Raw genomic sequence first — 15,856 nt, 5'->3', positions numbered from 1 at the left:
GTTATTTTAATCTATTTGCCAGTCCTGGGAAGTAAATTTGTACAAATGATCAAATTAATTGCCTATAATAGGGAATAGAGGAAATTAAATAAAATCTTTAACATCATTAGTATAGGCATTTTAAACAGTGTAATTGACCATAAACAATTTACGCCTTCAAATATCAACGTCGTCTGGTTGCGTACAGTGGAGCAGCCAGTTTATGTTGGAGGCAGAATTTGAATTCAGGTCTTCCTAAACTAATGTGTTTTGGCAACAACACGGCCAGGGTGCGATAAGAGACTTGCGGCTACTTCCCCGGCTTCCCGGTAATTTGGATACCGAAAGTCCTGGAGAAAGTGGGCGGAACCCGCGATCTCTCTCGATGACGTCACTTCCGTAGCGGGGCCAAGATGGCGACGGTAATGGGAGCGGGCGAACTCCACCAGCTGAGGCGGCGCTTCCAGGAGGAGGCCGAGTCCTTGCTGGGGGCCTCGGCGCTTGGAGGCCGCGGAGCAGAGGCCGGTAAGGTGTCCGCTAGGCCCACTCCTCAGAGCGGTACCTAACTGCCCGGGGTTGGAGGCGGGGAGGAAGTGACCAGTTCCCGGATTCTGACACAGGCTCCGCCCCTTTAGGGGTGACTCGCGCGCGCCCCTCACGTGCCCTTCCCCCGCCCATCTCCGCGGTGCGCGCGCATCTCCTCCTTCCCCCGCCCATTCCCGCGAGTGCGCGCGCGTCTCCTCCTCCTTCCCCCGCCCATCCCCGCGGGTGCGCGCCTCTTCCCTTCCAGTACGCCCCTCTCTTCCCGCACCCTCCCCCTGGGAGCGCGCGCCCACTTAGAGCCTGGGGCAGCGTGAGGAGGAGGAGTCGGCATCCACCCTGCCTTATAGGCCTGTGGGACATTAGAGCTAGGAGAAAGCCAGGCCGACAGGCGGGGAAACTGAGGCCCGGAGAGGGGCCTGGGTAGCAGCTGACCAAGTCTAGGCCAAGTTGTGTCCCAGAGGATGCTGGGAAAATGAGGGCTCCCACCCAGGATTCGTGTTCTGGTAATAGGAAAAGCCCGGTGCCCTGATGTGGCATTTCTAGGCCTTATTAATTGGAAAAAGCTGTGAGCTTGTGGATCAGAGTTCGAATGCTGGTGGATGACATCCCAGCCACTTTGGCTCCTGTTTCTACCACTGGCCTCAAGGGCTTGTTGAGGATTAAATGAGATGAAGTTGGGAAAGACCTTTGCCAGACTTAAAAGTGATACAGAAAACTGTAAATTTTTGTAGTCCCAGCAGGGTCAGGAGTGTGACCCTGCTTAAAATGTAAGATTTTAAATTCAGATGTTGAAATTAAAGCGCTTGGCTTTCAAATTTCCTGATCCATAGAGCTCTTGTGCCCATCCTTGACTTTCCTGGAGGCACCCTGTAGGAGCAGTGTGGTTCACTTAACCTGGGCTTTCAAGACCCTGGGTCAGTAAACAAGTATTAAGTGCCTCCTCTGTGCCAGGCACTGTGCTAAACTTTGGGGATACAAAGAAAGGCAAAAGACTGTTCCTGCCCTCAAGGAGCTGACTGTCTAATGGGGGAAGGCAATATGACGACAGCTGTGTACAAGTAAGCTGTATATAGCACAAACTGGAGATAATCAACAGAAGGAAGGCACCAGAATTAAAGGCTATTGGGAAAGGCTTCCTGTAGAATATAGGATTTGGGCTGGGTCTAGAACAAAGCTGCTGGCAAATGATCTTGGGCAAGCCAGTCAGTGAAGAGACTGGACTCTCGGATCCAGTAATGGAATTTTGTGGCTCCATGAAAACACACTGGCCTGAGAGTTTGGATTTGAGTCTTGGGCCTTGCCAGTCATTTAAGTGCCTATCCCTCAGTTACCTTGTGTGGAAATAGAGCTACTCACTTCGCAGGGCTGTGATGCGAAAAGTAATTTGCAAACTATTTTTCAGAAGGATGTGTGGTACCACTTCCTTGTGAGTCCTGCCCAGGAGGCTGCCTGAAAATAACCTTCATTTAGAGGATTAGTTTTGTCCCTGTGAATAAAGCAAGTAGACAGTAGGCAGCCAAACAGAGCATCAGGCTGAGAGTTAGTAAGTAGGTCAGGTTGCTAGTCTTAGCTCTGCTGTTAACTCACCCTGTGGTTTGGGGTAAGTCACTCCTTTGAATGTGAGTTTCCTCATATGTAAAATAAATGGATAGTACTATCTAAAGGCCCCATCTGACTAATGTTTTTTGAGTCTCTTGAACCAAATATGTTAAAGTACTCAAGTTCAAAAAAAAATTGTTTGTGGGAAATATGTAATAGCTCAAAGTTTCAGTCATGAGGAATCTCCCATAATCTTCTGAATGCTGAGGATATCAGGAATAGCTTTTGAAACGTCTCGTTTTTATAGACTAAACAGGGATGTGCTGGTAAATGTTTAACAACTCCCTGTTTAACTCCAGTTTAACAACAGGACACACTTTAAATTTAATTTGCATTATTAACATTTTCTCCATTGTTTACATATATCTAGACAATCAACAAAACAGTAAATCAAGCCCTGATTTATAGCATTTGTTGATTTCCGGGGTGTAAATGCTCACACTGAAAATTTAACAGTGGGCGGTCACATAAATAAGCTTTTGGCAGGTTGGTAGTGTATTGTATAGAGCACTCGATCAGGTAGTTGGTGATAAGTTTTCGGTTATATCTGAATTTTCATGATCCCATTTGGCATTTTATTGGCAAAGATACTGGAATGGTTTGCCATTTCCTTCTCTAGCTTATTTTACAGAAGAGGAAACTGAGGCAAACAGGGTTAACTGACTTGCCCAGGGTCACATAGTAAGTGTTTCAGGCTGTTTTTGAACTTAGGTTTTCCTGACTCCAGGCCCAACTCTGTATCCATTGTTCTACTAGCTGCTTAAGTCAGGAAGATCCAAGTTCCAATTTGGCTTCAGACCCCGTTTGCTAGCTGTGTGATTCTAGACAAGTCACTTAACGTCTTATTTGCCTGAGTTTCCTTAATTAATAATAGCATCTACCTCACAGGGTTAATGTGATGATCAAATGAAATAAAGTGCTATACACATTTTATTATTAGTAAATGGTTTTTAAGTTGGTCACTTATTCATTAAGCCATATGAATATTTCCTCATTCATTGAGGTATTATATATTTATTTTAAGAATTGCTTCTAATAGAATGTGGGGAAAATCCATTTTTAACGTATACTCCCATAGCTAAAGAATCATAGAATGTTAGAGCTAGAAGGAACTTTAAAATTCATTCAGTCCTCACCCACCCTTTGCTTGACAGATGGAACTGAACCCCAGAGAAGTGAAATTACTTGCCTAAGGCCACAAGGCAAGTTAGTGATCAAGCTGGGATTAGAAATCAGTGTTTGATATACGTTTTGCCCTTTAAGGTTCTTATTTGCCACAGGCATCAAATAGCATTTCACATTTTAAAAATAAGCCCATAGTTGAGCAAACTGAAAAGTTTTATTTTGGTAGGAAGAATAGACAAATTCTAATTTTTTTGATGTAATAGCTACTGTGGTTATACTTGGTGATTTTTTTTTTATCAAGGACATATGTGAATCTGTTTCATCAAAAGCTGTTCGATAAAAGGATTCTCCTGTATTTTCATGAGGCTGTAATGTATCTGAGTGATTTTTAAAGCTAAGTGTTTCTGGAAAATATTCCAACTCAAAAAGACAAAGTCAGGGGACCCCTTAACAGTATTCAGAATCATAGAATGCTAGACTTTAGCTGATAAGAACTTGGAGAAAATCTGGGATCAACCCCTCACTTTGTAAACAGGTCCCACAGAATTTGTGACTTGAGAGAGTTGTTGTGAGAGCCAAGACTAGAACCACAGTCTCCTTCGTTCAAGTCCACAATATTCTTTCCATTGACTCAGAATTTACTTTTTAAAAAAGCATTTCAGAAAGCAAGTAAGAGGAAGTTATGAAAGGGTTTTTGGGGTGATCAGAGTTTATGTTCTAATTTTGCCAACATGTTTTCTTCTATTTTTCTGAAGGTATCCAATATAACTGATATTAGCCTCAAAAATATTTATTTAGATGAAATGAGTCCAGTATTTTGAGAATAATATTCCTTTTCTCCTGTTTTTTTTTTCCCCTCACAAACATGTTTACATGTTAACAGTCTGGAGATGAGAGAGACAATCTAGGTTCTTTACCTGAAGTGATATTACTGTATTTTGTTTAAAATCAATGATTTGTTTCATTTTATGGAGTAATTGGACAAAACCTCTTCTTACTTGCAGAAGAATCTACAGCTGTTGAGAAGAAAGAAAAACCCCTTCCAAGACTTAATATCCATTCTGCCTTTTGGATTTTGGCATCCATTGTTGTCACATATTATGTTGAATTTTTTAAAACCGTGAAAGAAAACATACAAACAAGTGGGTAAGGAAATTCAGTTTCGTAAGTAAACATTTTAGTGAATCTGTTGCTTTATTTTTAATGTTTTGCTTTTGTCAACAAGTGAAACAGCATAGGTTCCTTTTGATGATCCCACTGGGAAGATTCCTGTATTATGTAGATATCTTTGGGTAAACCCGTTATTTCAGAACCACTACGTTTCAACTCTACTACAGCCTTCTAATAAGGATTCAGACTTCTGATGGATGATGAATTGAATCAACATCATTTTCCAGATGACAAAATAATCCCTAATATTTTCCCAGTAGAATCATTTATGATTATTAATATAAGAGAAAAAATGTGCTTCATTAAATTCACATTGCAGCTAATTTTTCTGTAACAGTGCATTCTAAAAAGTGAGGCATATATATTACATACATACATACTATAACATTATATCTTTATAGAGAAAGGGAGCAGACATGTGATTTCATAAGTAAGAAGGAATTCCTTGGGTAAAAAAACTCCCTCTATCCCTGCAGATCAGCACCTTTGCAATTTATGATCTTAGATCAGCTCTCTATCCATTTTACATGCTGCCTCTATATATCTTTTTCACTTCTGTGGTTTATTTTTTAGAAATCAAGATATTTTTGTTTAGTGGAATAAAAAAAGTCTCTAATAGAATCTAGGTTTTTTTGGTATTTTGGTTTTTTTTTTAATATATATAAGTCAAATTCAGTCCAGCAATTACTTGCTGGCATCTATGGAGAATATAGAAGAAATATGAAAGACAGTGCTTGTTCTCGAGGACCTTACAATCTGCTTGGTGAAATCTGACATGATTATAGAAGAAAGAATAATATGACATTGACTGATTTCCCGTTCTCAGAGATCATCTGTGAGCACTGAGTGCTCTAGGGCTTAGAGAAAGAAGAAGGGACGTGTGAGAAGGTTCTGTCCAGAAAAGTGTCAGAGGTTTTTGTGGCTGAGCTGGGCCTGAGAAATGTGGCTAGGCCATGAATATGGGGTAGGGGTTTGAAGATTGGACTTCTGAGAGGCAGAGGGAGGAATAGGTTTAGAGTCAGATGATAAGGTGGCATCCCCTTGGGAAAGTTGCTTCATCTCTCTGAGCTTCAGTTTCCTCCCTGTTAACAAAGATTCTTTAAAAATAGAGTTAAAAATAATTTAGAAAAACTAACCAATACATTGTGTCTGACTGTATTTAACATCACAAGATCGTAGTCCTTACTTTTACATTTTTTCAGGTCTTTTATGGGGCTGGGTGGTCATTAAAATTAGTTACTTAACATTAAACAAAATGGTTTGAGTTTTTTTTTATCTTTTCAATGTATATTATTTTAGTCTTTTTTGTATAATGTTTCTTTAGTTTTGTTTACTTCACTCTGGCCGTAACCAATATTCTCATCCTTTTTTGGTTTCTGCTGAATTTGACACTTTTCACCATTCCCTCCTCTCAAACACCTTCGTTTTCATGACACTTCAGTCCCTTGGTTCTCCTGGTTATCTAGGCTAATCTTACTCAGTCTCCTTTTCATGGTCACTGCACACTACCATCCCCGTCTGCCCAGTGCACCCAAGCATTGTTATCTTATGTTGCTTTTGAGTTCTTTCATGTGTTTATGCCTTGGCCTCCCAACAAGATTGCAAGGTTCTCAAGGGCAGAGTCAGTCTTCAGACTGCTTTATTTTCTCCAGTATTTTTTGTTTTTCTTTAATTGATAATGTATAGGAAGTGGTTTTGATTTCATGTTAATTGATGACATATTTGAAGTTTATAGCCCTTTGTTCACTGTTCTTTTTTTCCTTCAGGTGGCTTCTGGTTGGTATCAGCCTTTTGATCACAAGTTTAGCTATTGCATTTTACTGCATATTGTATCTGGAATGGTATTGTGGAATTGGAGACTATGATGTCAAATATCCAGTACTGATACCTCTTACAACTGCTACTTTCATTTTAGCAGGAATTTGGTAAGTAAGTTTTGATAGGAAACACAATAATATCTCATTTCTGGAAAAACTTCAAAAAATAACATAAAATTTTAAAGTAGATCTTTATGCCTCTCTTTTTTTCTGTATCTGAGACCCTGACATCTTATACTGCATTGATTTTGGTATAGTTATAAATTGTTAAAATTTGGAAACTGACAGAATTGCTATAACTAGCAATATTTGCAGGTGGGTCATAGGTAGCGGAGATTATGTTGAGTATGGCTGCTGAGACAACGGCGAAATCCGCTCTACGACATTGTGAGCTTTCTGTGCTGATGATGGACTAGCCACTGCAGGCAGAGAGAGGCAATCTGGGGTGGGGTGCAGACCACAGGGAGGAGGAAGTATACCTGGGATAAAGGTCATCTTAGAGCCAGGCCAGGCAAGGGAGGAATTTACCAGGATTAGTAGTGGAGGAAGTAGAGTTATATTGATCAGTTGTCATGGAAACCTACAAATTTCCATTTCATATATTGTAGCACTTCTTCTGTTTCCAAAAGTACAGTACTTGTGCTAATCATGGCAATGTAGTTGTTTTTCCTAAAATTTCTTTAGTGCCTTTTATTTTTTTATGCCAGAACCATTTTCCATTATGCCCTCCCTACAATCCTTAGAAAAAGTGAGCAAAACCAAGCAGCACAGAGACTAGCTATGTTTGACAGTGTCTGCAGCACTCTGTATCTGTGAGCACCTCCCCTCTCTACTGAGAAGGAAGTATGTTTTTCTTCTTCTGCTGAGATAACAGTTGCCATCTTCTTTTCATTCTTTACTATTTTAGTGGATCCATGATCTAATTAATGTGTGGGTACTCCCACTGTGAGTTTAGACACAACCTATCCATGTCTTCTCATCCTGCTCAATTCTTGTCCTATAAATTTTCAGTAAAGGACCCCACCCTACATGTTGGGGACCTTTCACTATGTTGTTTTGTTGTGTTTACCTTAGCTGGGGACCACCACAGTACGTAGGCCATACTTTTCTTTTTATATATTCCTAGCCTGTGTCCTAAATAGACCTTTTATACCACTTCTTGTATGTAAGCCATTGCTGATTGTATGTTGCCTTTTTGCTTCCATCATTTATTTCTGTGTTTCCCTTTGGGCCACTTACAACAATGATCCTTTAATTGTTGTAACATTTTCTATCCATGTAGTATAATCAAAAGCATGTGGTTGTTGAAAAAAAATGGACTTTTAGGTTTGGAAGCAAATTGAGATTGCATTGTAGTTTTCCACATGCAGTCTTTCCCCCTTTCTTCTGCTCAGCTCCAGGCTTGATTTGATATACTGCCTTAGTAGCTGTAGGCTTCATCTGTTAGTTTTTTTTCCTGTGTGGATTGTTAAACCAATCTTTTTTGAGTGGTCATAGATTTCATTAAGAAGCCCTTATGGTGTGGGAATTAATACCATCATCACGCTATATACAAGTAGGATCTGGAAAACCTTACTATCTCTAGGTAATCCTGTTACCATGTGGGACTGGGTGCAAGACACTTTCTTGAGATCAAAAAATAACTTTGATGAGCATGTCTCTTTCTTTTATGCCTTCCTTTATATTAATAAGATCATTGAATAAAGTTATCAAAACCATCATATGATCTTAACATATACATGGGAGATAACTTGTTGGAGGACAGTCTTTAAGATTGCATTTAGACTTATCAGATGATTTTTATAATCAAATAGTAAACACTTAGAGATTTTGTATGTGCTCTACCTTTAAGTCATTTGTGTGACTTTGAAGATGTCATCTTCTATAGAGAAGCCTGCCTCTTCCCTTTCGTATTTTTATCAGATAACCTCGATACGTGCATAACCAATTTTTATAAAGATTTTGTAGAGATAATTAAGATATTGATCACCTTTGTGTAATAATATCATCTGATATTTTTTTTTCAGTCTTTTAGTATGCTCTCTTTTCAGATATCTTTGGACATTTATCCCTTAATGTTTTCAAAATGTTTTGTTTCTAGAACAGATTTATTCTGGCTGTACCTGTTCTCGGTACCATCCCCTTTTCTTTTCTTTTCTTTGCTGAGGCAATTGGGGTTAAGTGACTTGTCCAGGGTCACAAAGCTAGTAAGTGTCAAAGTATTTGAGGCCAGATTTGAACTCAGGTCAGATTTGAACTGACTCCAAGGCCAGAGCTTTATCCATTGCCTCACCTAGCTGCCCCCATCCCCTTTTCTCAATTTCATTTTCTTTAGTGCCATTTTTACTTTATAAACATATCAGGGACTAGTAGATTAGAGTTCAAATATAGGTCCACTGTCTTTGATGATGAAAATAGTTTGTTGTAGAAATGTTGGCAAATTATATTTTGTCTCTTTATTTTCCTTCTTTCAGTTTTAGTATAATGTTTTTGGGGTGATTTGGCTTAGTGCTTTATGCCAAGTTTTGTACAGGCTCATTTTTTCCACTGGCACTTGTGACTATTTTTCGAGGTGATACTTAAAGTAATACTCTTCCATTATCTTCTATAATGTTTGGCAAGAAAGTTTATATTCTAAACTTGTATAGTCCTTAGCTGCCATGTGACTTTACTTTATAAAGAGATTGAGTGACTACTAATTGACTTTCTTATTTAATTTAAAACATAGAAATCAGGATGTTTTTCACATTTATCTTCATGTAGTATTTGAATTCAATTGAATTACGTATTTTAAAATTTCTAGTGGGAGAGTAGAAGCTACTTCTATTGAATGTTTGTTTTCTAAGCACCAATCTTAGCTAAGTTAGGAGCAACTCATCATTAGAAAGTTGGGCATAAGATGATTAATTTTATTGGTTACAGTAACTCATGAGAATGGTAAAGGGTTTTGTGGCCTGTACCATTGGGGGAATTTCTGACACAAGTGAAATAAAAGTTTCTTGAAGGAAGAGACTAGGAATTAATGAGTGTTAATTTTCATTATTGTGTTATCAATAAAATGATACTGAGAGTCACACTTGACTGCAATTAAATAAAAATTGCTAGGTGAAGTGATATAATTTTAACTATGCTGGGGGAAAAAAGTCAAACTATTTACATTTCCAGAGTGTAAAACCTTTATGCTTTTACCTGAGGAAGTCATCCGCTTCCTCTCTACAGAAGTACCATTTTCTTGCAAAGTTTTGGGGGGAACACAAAGTGTTAGAACTATACTTATTTACCCCACTGTTGAACATTTGGACCAGCTAGTATGAGGAGTATTCATTTTTTTGCTCAACATAATTCATTTGTCATCTAGTCAGATGGACCTCTGCAGGTTTTTGGAGTGTTAGATAGAGTGAAAGATATATTTCCACATTGAGATCTGTTGCTATGGTTTTAGGCGTGTAACTAAATACAGCCTCCAAAGAAAAGAAAGACATTTATAGAAGCTCACTTAAGGTAAATATTTTTGTCAATGAAGCCCTTTCAGTAGTTAGAGAAGACAGGGTATGAGATAACATACAGGGAGTATAAAACTGATTCCTTTTAGGGTCAAGACAATTTACTGCAAAATCACCCCTCCCCCCCAATCTTCAGGGCTGAATTAAGTACTTCTTTAACATTTTACACAATGCATTTCTTTTCCCTTTCTTTCACTAGAACCTCATCAGGACATGGGAAAAAGAACAGAAGGGAACAGTGGAATAGTACCTTTTGTTTCCTAGAGCTTTGCTGCCAGTGAAACTAATTGCAGTATATATATAAAATTTACTTGCATAGCCCAAAATTTTAGGGTATTGAATTATTTCATGTCTAATGTAATAGGACTATTCCTCTGCTGATAATTCTATCTCATAAAAATGTTATAGAAATAATTATAGTTGAAACATTTAAAAATTCTTTACAGAATTAAAGTTAATTTGTTTTCTATTCACTTAAATTTTTTTACTACCTCTATTTCCCAACATATCCTACTCCCACCCACCCAAAAAGACATTAAGTAAAAAAAAAAAAGGTTTTGAAAAAACCTTAATGCTAAGGGAAAATGTATTCAATTTATTTCTTGCCTTTTTTTCATTTCCAACACTTAGCATAGTTCCTGGCATATACTAAGTGCTTAATAAATGCTTTTTGACTGGACTGGACTGAGATGGGGAGACAATTAAGGCAGGAAGCCAATTAGAAGGCAATAATTTAGGTGAGAAGTGATTAGGGCCTGAACCAAGGTAGTAGCTATTTGTTGGATATTTTCAAGCAGTATACAAAATGAGGTCTTTTTTAGACACAACTTAAACTGGATTAAAAATTCCTTTGTACAGATATTATTCTAAAAAAGTGAAACCGACTCATTTTTTTCCTTTTCTTTTCAGTTTCAACATTGCCTTATGGCCTGTATGGACACTTTTCACTCCTTTGATATTATTTACCCAGTTTATGGGTGCTATAATGCTTGTCTCCCTCCTTGGCTGATATTCAAGGTAATAATAATTCATGAAATAGGAATTTGAAGCACCAGGTTAATGCTGTTTTATTTTGTGATATTTTAAGATTTGAAAAATGTAGCAACCTACTTTTGAAATGTTATTAATGGTCGGTTTCTTTTTAGATATTTCTGAATCAGGATGTGTGATTCAGGATGAGGAAGAGTGAGGTTTTCCTTTTGTTTATGTCTTTCAAGTTTGGAACAAAAGTATACCAATCAATTTGGTAGCCCTGTGGAGATAGATTGGTGGGGGAAGAGACTGGAAGTGTGGAGGTCAGTAGGAAGCTATTGCGGAAATGTAGGCAAGAAATTATGAGGGCTTGAACTAGAGTGCTGATTAGGTGAGTGGAGAGAAGGGCATGGATATGAGAGAGATTGTGGAGAGAGATCAACTGGACTTGGCCCCTGAAAATGAGGGAGGGTAAAAAATAAAGGGTAACTCTGAGGTTGCAAACTTGGGTGAATAGAAGAATGATGGTGTTCTTGACCCAAACAGGGAATTTAGAAGGCAGAATGGGTTTAGGGGGAAAGATAATGAGGGGTTTTTTTTGCTTGTTTTGTTTTGTTTTTGGTGAGGCAGTCAGGGTTAAGTGACTTGCCTAGGATCAGACAGCTAGTGTCGAGTGTTTGAGGTCAGATTTGAGCTCAGGTCCTCCTGACTCCAAGGCCGGTGGTCTATCCACTGTGCCACCTAGCTGCCCCTAAGATAATGAGTTTTGTTGTGGACTTGTTGAGTTTGAGATGTGTATTCCAGCATCCAGTTGGTGTGGTTTAGTAGGCAGCTAGTGATGGTAACTGTGTGTAGGAGAGGGATTTTGTTTAAATCCATAGACTTTTGAGTCATTTACATAGAGATATTAATAAAACCATAGAAATTGATATTCACTGAAAAAGGATAGAGGCAGGAAACCCAAGATAGAGCCCTCAAGTATACTTACTCCTAGTGGGTGAGACATGAATAGTGATCCAGCAAAGGCAACTGAGAAGATGTAGTCAGACAGGAGAGAACATTGTCTTGAAACCCAGAGAGAAAAGAATATCAAAGAATAAGGGGCTGTCAGCAGTTTCAAAAGCTATGTAGAGAGGTCGAAAATTAGGAGGCCATTGGATCTAGCAAATAGATCATTGATAACCTTGGAGAGAGGAGTTTTAGTAGAATGGTATGGGGTTGGAAGACAACAAAAGGTAAGGAAGTGGAGGAAGCCAGTATAAATGACTTTTTTAGGAGTTTAACTGGGAAAGGGATGTGGGACTAAAGCTTGAGGGAATGGCAAGGAAGTCTTCAAGAGAAGATTTTTTTTAAGCATGCAGGATGTGTGGGCATGTTAGGAGAAGGGAAGGAATCAGTTTATTAAAAAGATTAGAGAGAGAAGGGATGTATAAAGGGACGAGTTACTGGAAGAAATAGGACAGGGTGGGATCAAGGGCACAAGTAGAGGCATTGGCCTTGGCAAGGAGAGTGGCCACCTCTTTGTCAATGTTTAGAGAGTGGGAGATGATGTTGAGGAGTTTTAGGTTTATAATTAAGGAGAAGAGGCAGCTCATGACAGATGCCCTCTATTTTCTTCTTAAAGTGTAAGTGAGGTCCTTAGTCTCTCATCAGGGAGTGAGGGATATCTGTTATGGATGGCAGTATTGTTGTCTTGAAGAGAGAAGAGAAGGTTTGGAATAGCCATTGTATAGAGTGCATTAATTAATCAGAGAAAAATAAATACATTGCTATACAGTGTTGAGGACTCAGATGAGATTAGGTAATATATATTTGTGCTGGACTCGGTTGGCATAGTTGTCTTTTTCCTGCATTATTCGGCAAAAGAGTAGGAACAAAGAAAGGTGATGGTGAGGGTAACCTAGGTTGCAGCTTGCCAAGGCATGAGTGTGTTGTACCAGGTGATGGAGTTCTAGGGTAGGAGATAGAATTGAATTGAACTGGTTAACTATAGAGTTAAAATTATGTAAGGAGAAAAGAGCAGAGGGCATGGACTAAAAAAGCAGGGAAGGGTAGAGTGGAGCTCATGATGAGGACAGCTTTTACTCTCTTGAATAGTTAAAACTCTGGTCCTCGACTTGGGTACGTGTAGCAGGGTGGCTAGGTGCCTGATGTCTGGGCTATCAGAAGCTTTGAATAATGATGAAATTGTAAAATACTATTTTGAATATTTACGTTTTTTAAAAAACATCATAATTGATTTAAAATTCTTATTTTGGGGGGAATTTAAATGATGTCTTTCTTTTCGGTTTTAGGTCTGAAGCAAATGTGTAAACACTAATATGGATGAAGAATAAAACAGAATGTGGATGAAGAATGGAGCAAGCCATAAAGTATTTTTGCCTCTGAAAAGAGTTTCACTTGGAAAAGTGTTATAATAGACAGTTATTTGAAATCAAGATGGATTCTCTCTTTTTAGCACAGCCCTGAGCTTTGAGTTGTGGAATTGTACAGATTACTGTTAACATCTAAATGACTTGTTGAAAATTGCAATCTGAATTTTAATGAGTAGGGGAAAGTGATATAATTTAAAGATTCTAACAGGTCTGTGGGTAAAAGTGAAATTTATATTCTTGCTCTAGAATGCATTCCCAGTATTTTGTTTGAATGATTAATTTATTTCTGCCCCTCTTTGGGGGTAGATATGTAATTTTGTGTGTTGACTCCATGTATCTTTAAAAGAATTACATTGTCCTGTGCCTTTAAAACTCATTAGAGTAATTGTGGTATACTTTATTTTTACAATTTTTTTGTTAAATGAGAGTTCTTATTAAAAGTTGTGCTTTTTCTGTACCTCTTAATATTAAATTATTTCTTGTGTAAATGATTATGCCAAGTTTTCTGTATTTGTTTAATGTTAGGGTTTTTTAGCCATTTAAAATGAGTTTAATACAATTTTTTCTTAACATTAAATTACATTTTGCAAAGGTGCCTCTTTTTATTTTTTTAATATGTGTTTACTAATTGCGCATACCCTGGAATTTCGTCACCTTCTGGGGAGAAACCCTTCTAAGTTAGTTGGAGAAATGTTTAGGGATGCATTAAAAATCATTCCTAATTTAAATATAGAAATGCTGAAATTTAAAATATGGCTTTAATGTTGTGACATGGAAAAAAAATCCTTGATGTTTATTCTTTTTGTTGTGATAAATTTAATTCCACAAACATTATGAGTTTGGTATTGTCCCTTTCCCTCCCTTACCCAAAAATGAAATAGTGCTTAGCAAGTGCTCCCATGGAGTTCACATTTTATCCTTGGGGTGGGGGCGGAGGGTGGTGGGAAGCAATGTGTACACAAAGAACTAAATACAGGTTAATTTGAAGAGGAGGAAGTGCTGAGCCCTAAGGACATAGAAAAGCCAGAAGAGGCATATCTTATGTGAGGATAAAAATAATTACATACTTGTAGTGAAGCTCGTAAGATCTTAGATCTAGAGCTGAAAGAGACCTCAGCCCATTTGGTCCAAATCCCTCATTTTACAGATAAGGAAACAGAAGTCTGGGCAGCTTGTTGCCTGGTCTAGCATACATGAAGTCATTAGGTTGGAGTCAGACTGTAGAAGGTTTCAGCTTGGGGATTTTGCTTTTTATCCTAGGGAACCACTGGAAATTTTTGAGTATCAAATTAATGTGGTCAGACCTGTTGCTTTGGGAGGACATTTTGGCATCTGCTTGGAGGATGGGTTGGAGAAGGAAGTCTTGAATTGGGAAGACCAGTGAGGCTATTTTAGTAGTCCTGGCAAGAGGTGATTAGGTCTTAAACTAGGGAAGTGGTTACCCTGAAACAGGGTAGTGGTTATGAGTTCAAAAGAGATGAGAGATGGGGAAGTAGAATTGATAGAACTTGGTAACTGATTTGATATGGGGAAAGTAGAAAGTTAAGGATAACTCTGAAGATGTAAACCTCTCTGAGTAGGAGAATAATTGTGACCTTAAAAGAAATGGAGAGGTTTAGAGGAGGGACAGGCTTAGACATTTTGAACATGTTGAGTTTGGGATGCGTTGGGGACATACTTGGATTTCCAGCAGGCAATTTGATATGTGAATGGAGATAAGGAGAAATTAAGGCCAAATAGATTATATGGGAGCTGAAGAGGATGAGCAGTGTTTTACAGCACCCAAGCTTAAGGTGCAGGAGATAAGTGATCCAGCTGGGAAGACAGAGGTTAGACAAAAGGACTAGGAGAGAGCAGTGTCCTGAGAAGTCAAGGAGGAAAGGATGTCTAGGAAGACAGGATCAAGCAACTGTGAAATCTGCAAAGAGGTCAAGGAGAATGAAGATGGAGAAAAGTTCATTGTTGAGGTCATTGGAGGGTACAGTTTCAGTAGAGTAGTGACATTTTAAGCCAGGCTGTAATGGGATGAGAAGTGAGTAGGAAATGAGGAAGTGGAGGTAGGGCATGTAGACAGGTTTTCAGTGATGAAGTGTTTATTATGCACTCACTTACCTTGGTAGTGAACTTACATTGATAATGAAGTTGATGCATGCATTGACTCAGTGTTTGGGAGGCTCGGAAGGAAAGTGTAGGAGAGAAGATTAATGTGTTAGACTGACTACCAAACTGAAGATCTACAGAGCTGTTGTGCTGGTCTCATTGTTGTATGCCTGTGAAATGTGTTCAGTATACCAGCACCATACCAGAAAACTGAATCACTTCCATTTGAATTGTCTTAGGAAGATTCTGAAGATCACCTGGCAGGGTAAGATACCAGACACTGAGATCCTTTCTCAAACTAAACTGCCAAGCATTCAAGCTCTGCTTCAGAAAGCACAACTTCGATGGGCTGGCCATGTTGTGCAAATGCAAAATATATGCTTGCCAAAAGATTATTGTGTGGACAACTCACACACAGCAAGTGCTCACATGGTGGTCAGAAGAAGCAGTACAAGGACACTCTCAAGGTCTCTCTGAAGAACTGTGGAACTGATTTGTGACATGGAAGATACTGATACAGGACCACCCAGCAGAGTGTGCCCTCTTCAGAGATGGTGCTGTGCTCTGTGAGCAAAGCAGAAATGAAGCAGCTCAAGAGAAACACGAGATGTGCAACTTTAGAGAATCCACACCAAATGTTCGCCTGGAATATCTGTGCCTGACCTGTGGTAGA

The 15,856-nt window shown here is 38.6% G+C and overlaps 1 protein-coding gene across 1 annotated transcript; it reads left to right on the top strand.

The window, feature by feature from the left end:
- Nucleotides 1-298: 298 nt before the first annotated feature.
- Nucleotides 299-13,678, top strand: TMEM128 (transmembrane protein 128). Its single transcript, XM_020992289.2, has 5 exons — nucleotides 299-504; nucleotides 4,251-4,392; nucleotides 6,183-6,341; nucleotides 10,646-10,753; nucleotides 13,003-13,678. The coding sequence occupies exons 1-4, from the start codon at nucleotides 393-395 to the stop codon at nucleotides 10,743-10,745; spliced, it is 513 nt and encodes a 170-aa protein (XP_020847948.1). The 5' UTR covers nucleotides 299-392; the 3' UTR covers nucleotides 10,746-10,753; nucleotides 13,003-13,678.
- The last annotated feature ends 2,178 nt before the right edge of the window (nucleotides 13,679-15,856 follow it).

The sequence above is a fragment of the Phascolarctos cinereus genome, unplaced genomic scaffold, assembly GCF_003287225.1.
Source record: "Phascolarctos cinereus isolate Bilbo 61053 unplaced genomic scaffold, phaCin_HiC Scaffold_9;HRSCAF=440, whole genome shotgun sequence".
Lineage (NCBI taxonomy): Eukaryota > Metazoa > Chordata > Mammalia > Diprotodontia > Phascolarctidae > Phascolarctos > Phascolarctos cinereus.
This window is presented reverse-complemented; position numbering and strand designations above follow the sequence as displayed.

What these genes read in the sequence shown, in the direction of transcription:
- TMEM128 (XM_020992289.2), top strand. Translation starts at nt 393, where the DNA reads ATGGCGACGGTAATGGGAGCGGGCGAACTCCACCAGCTGAGGCGGCGC. An exon ending in AGGCCGCGGAGCAGAGGCCG is followed by an intron (nt 505 to 4,250) that starts GTAAGGTGTCCG and finishes TCTTACTTGCAG; the next exon opens with AAGAATCTACAGCTGTTGAG. An exon ending in TTCATTTTAGCAGGAATTTG is followed by an intron (nt 6,342 to 10,645) that starts GTAAGTAAGTTT and finishes TTTTCTTTTCAG; the next exon opens with TTTCAACATTGCCTTATGGC.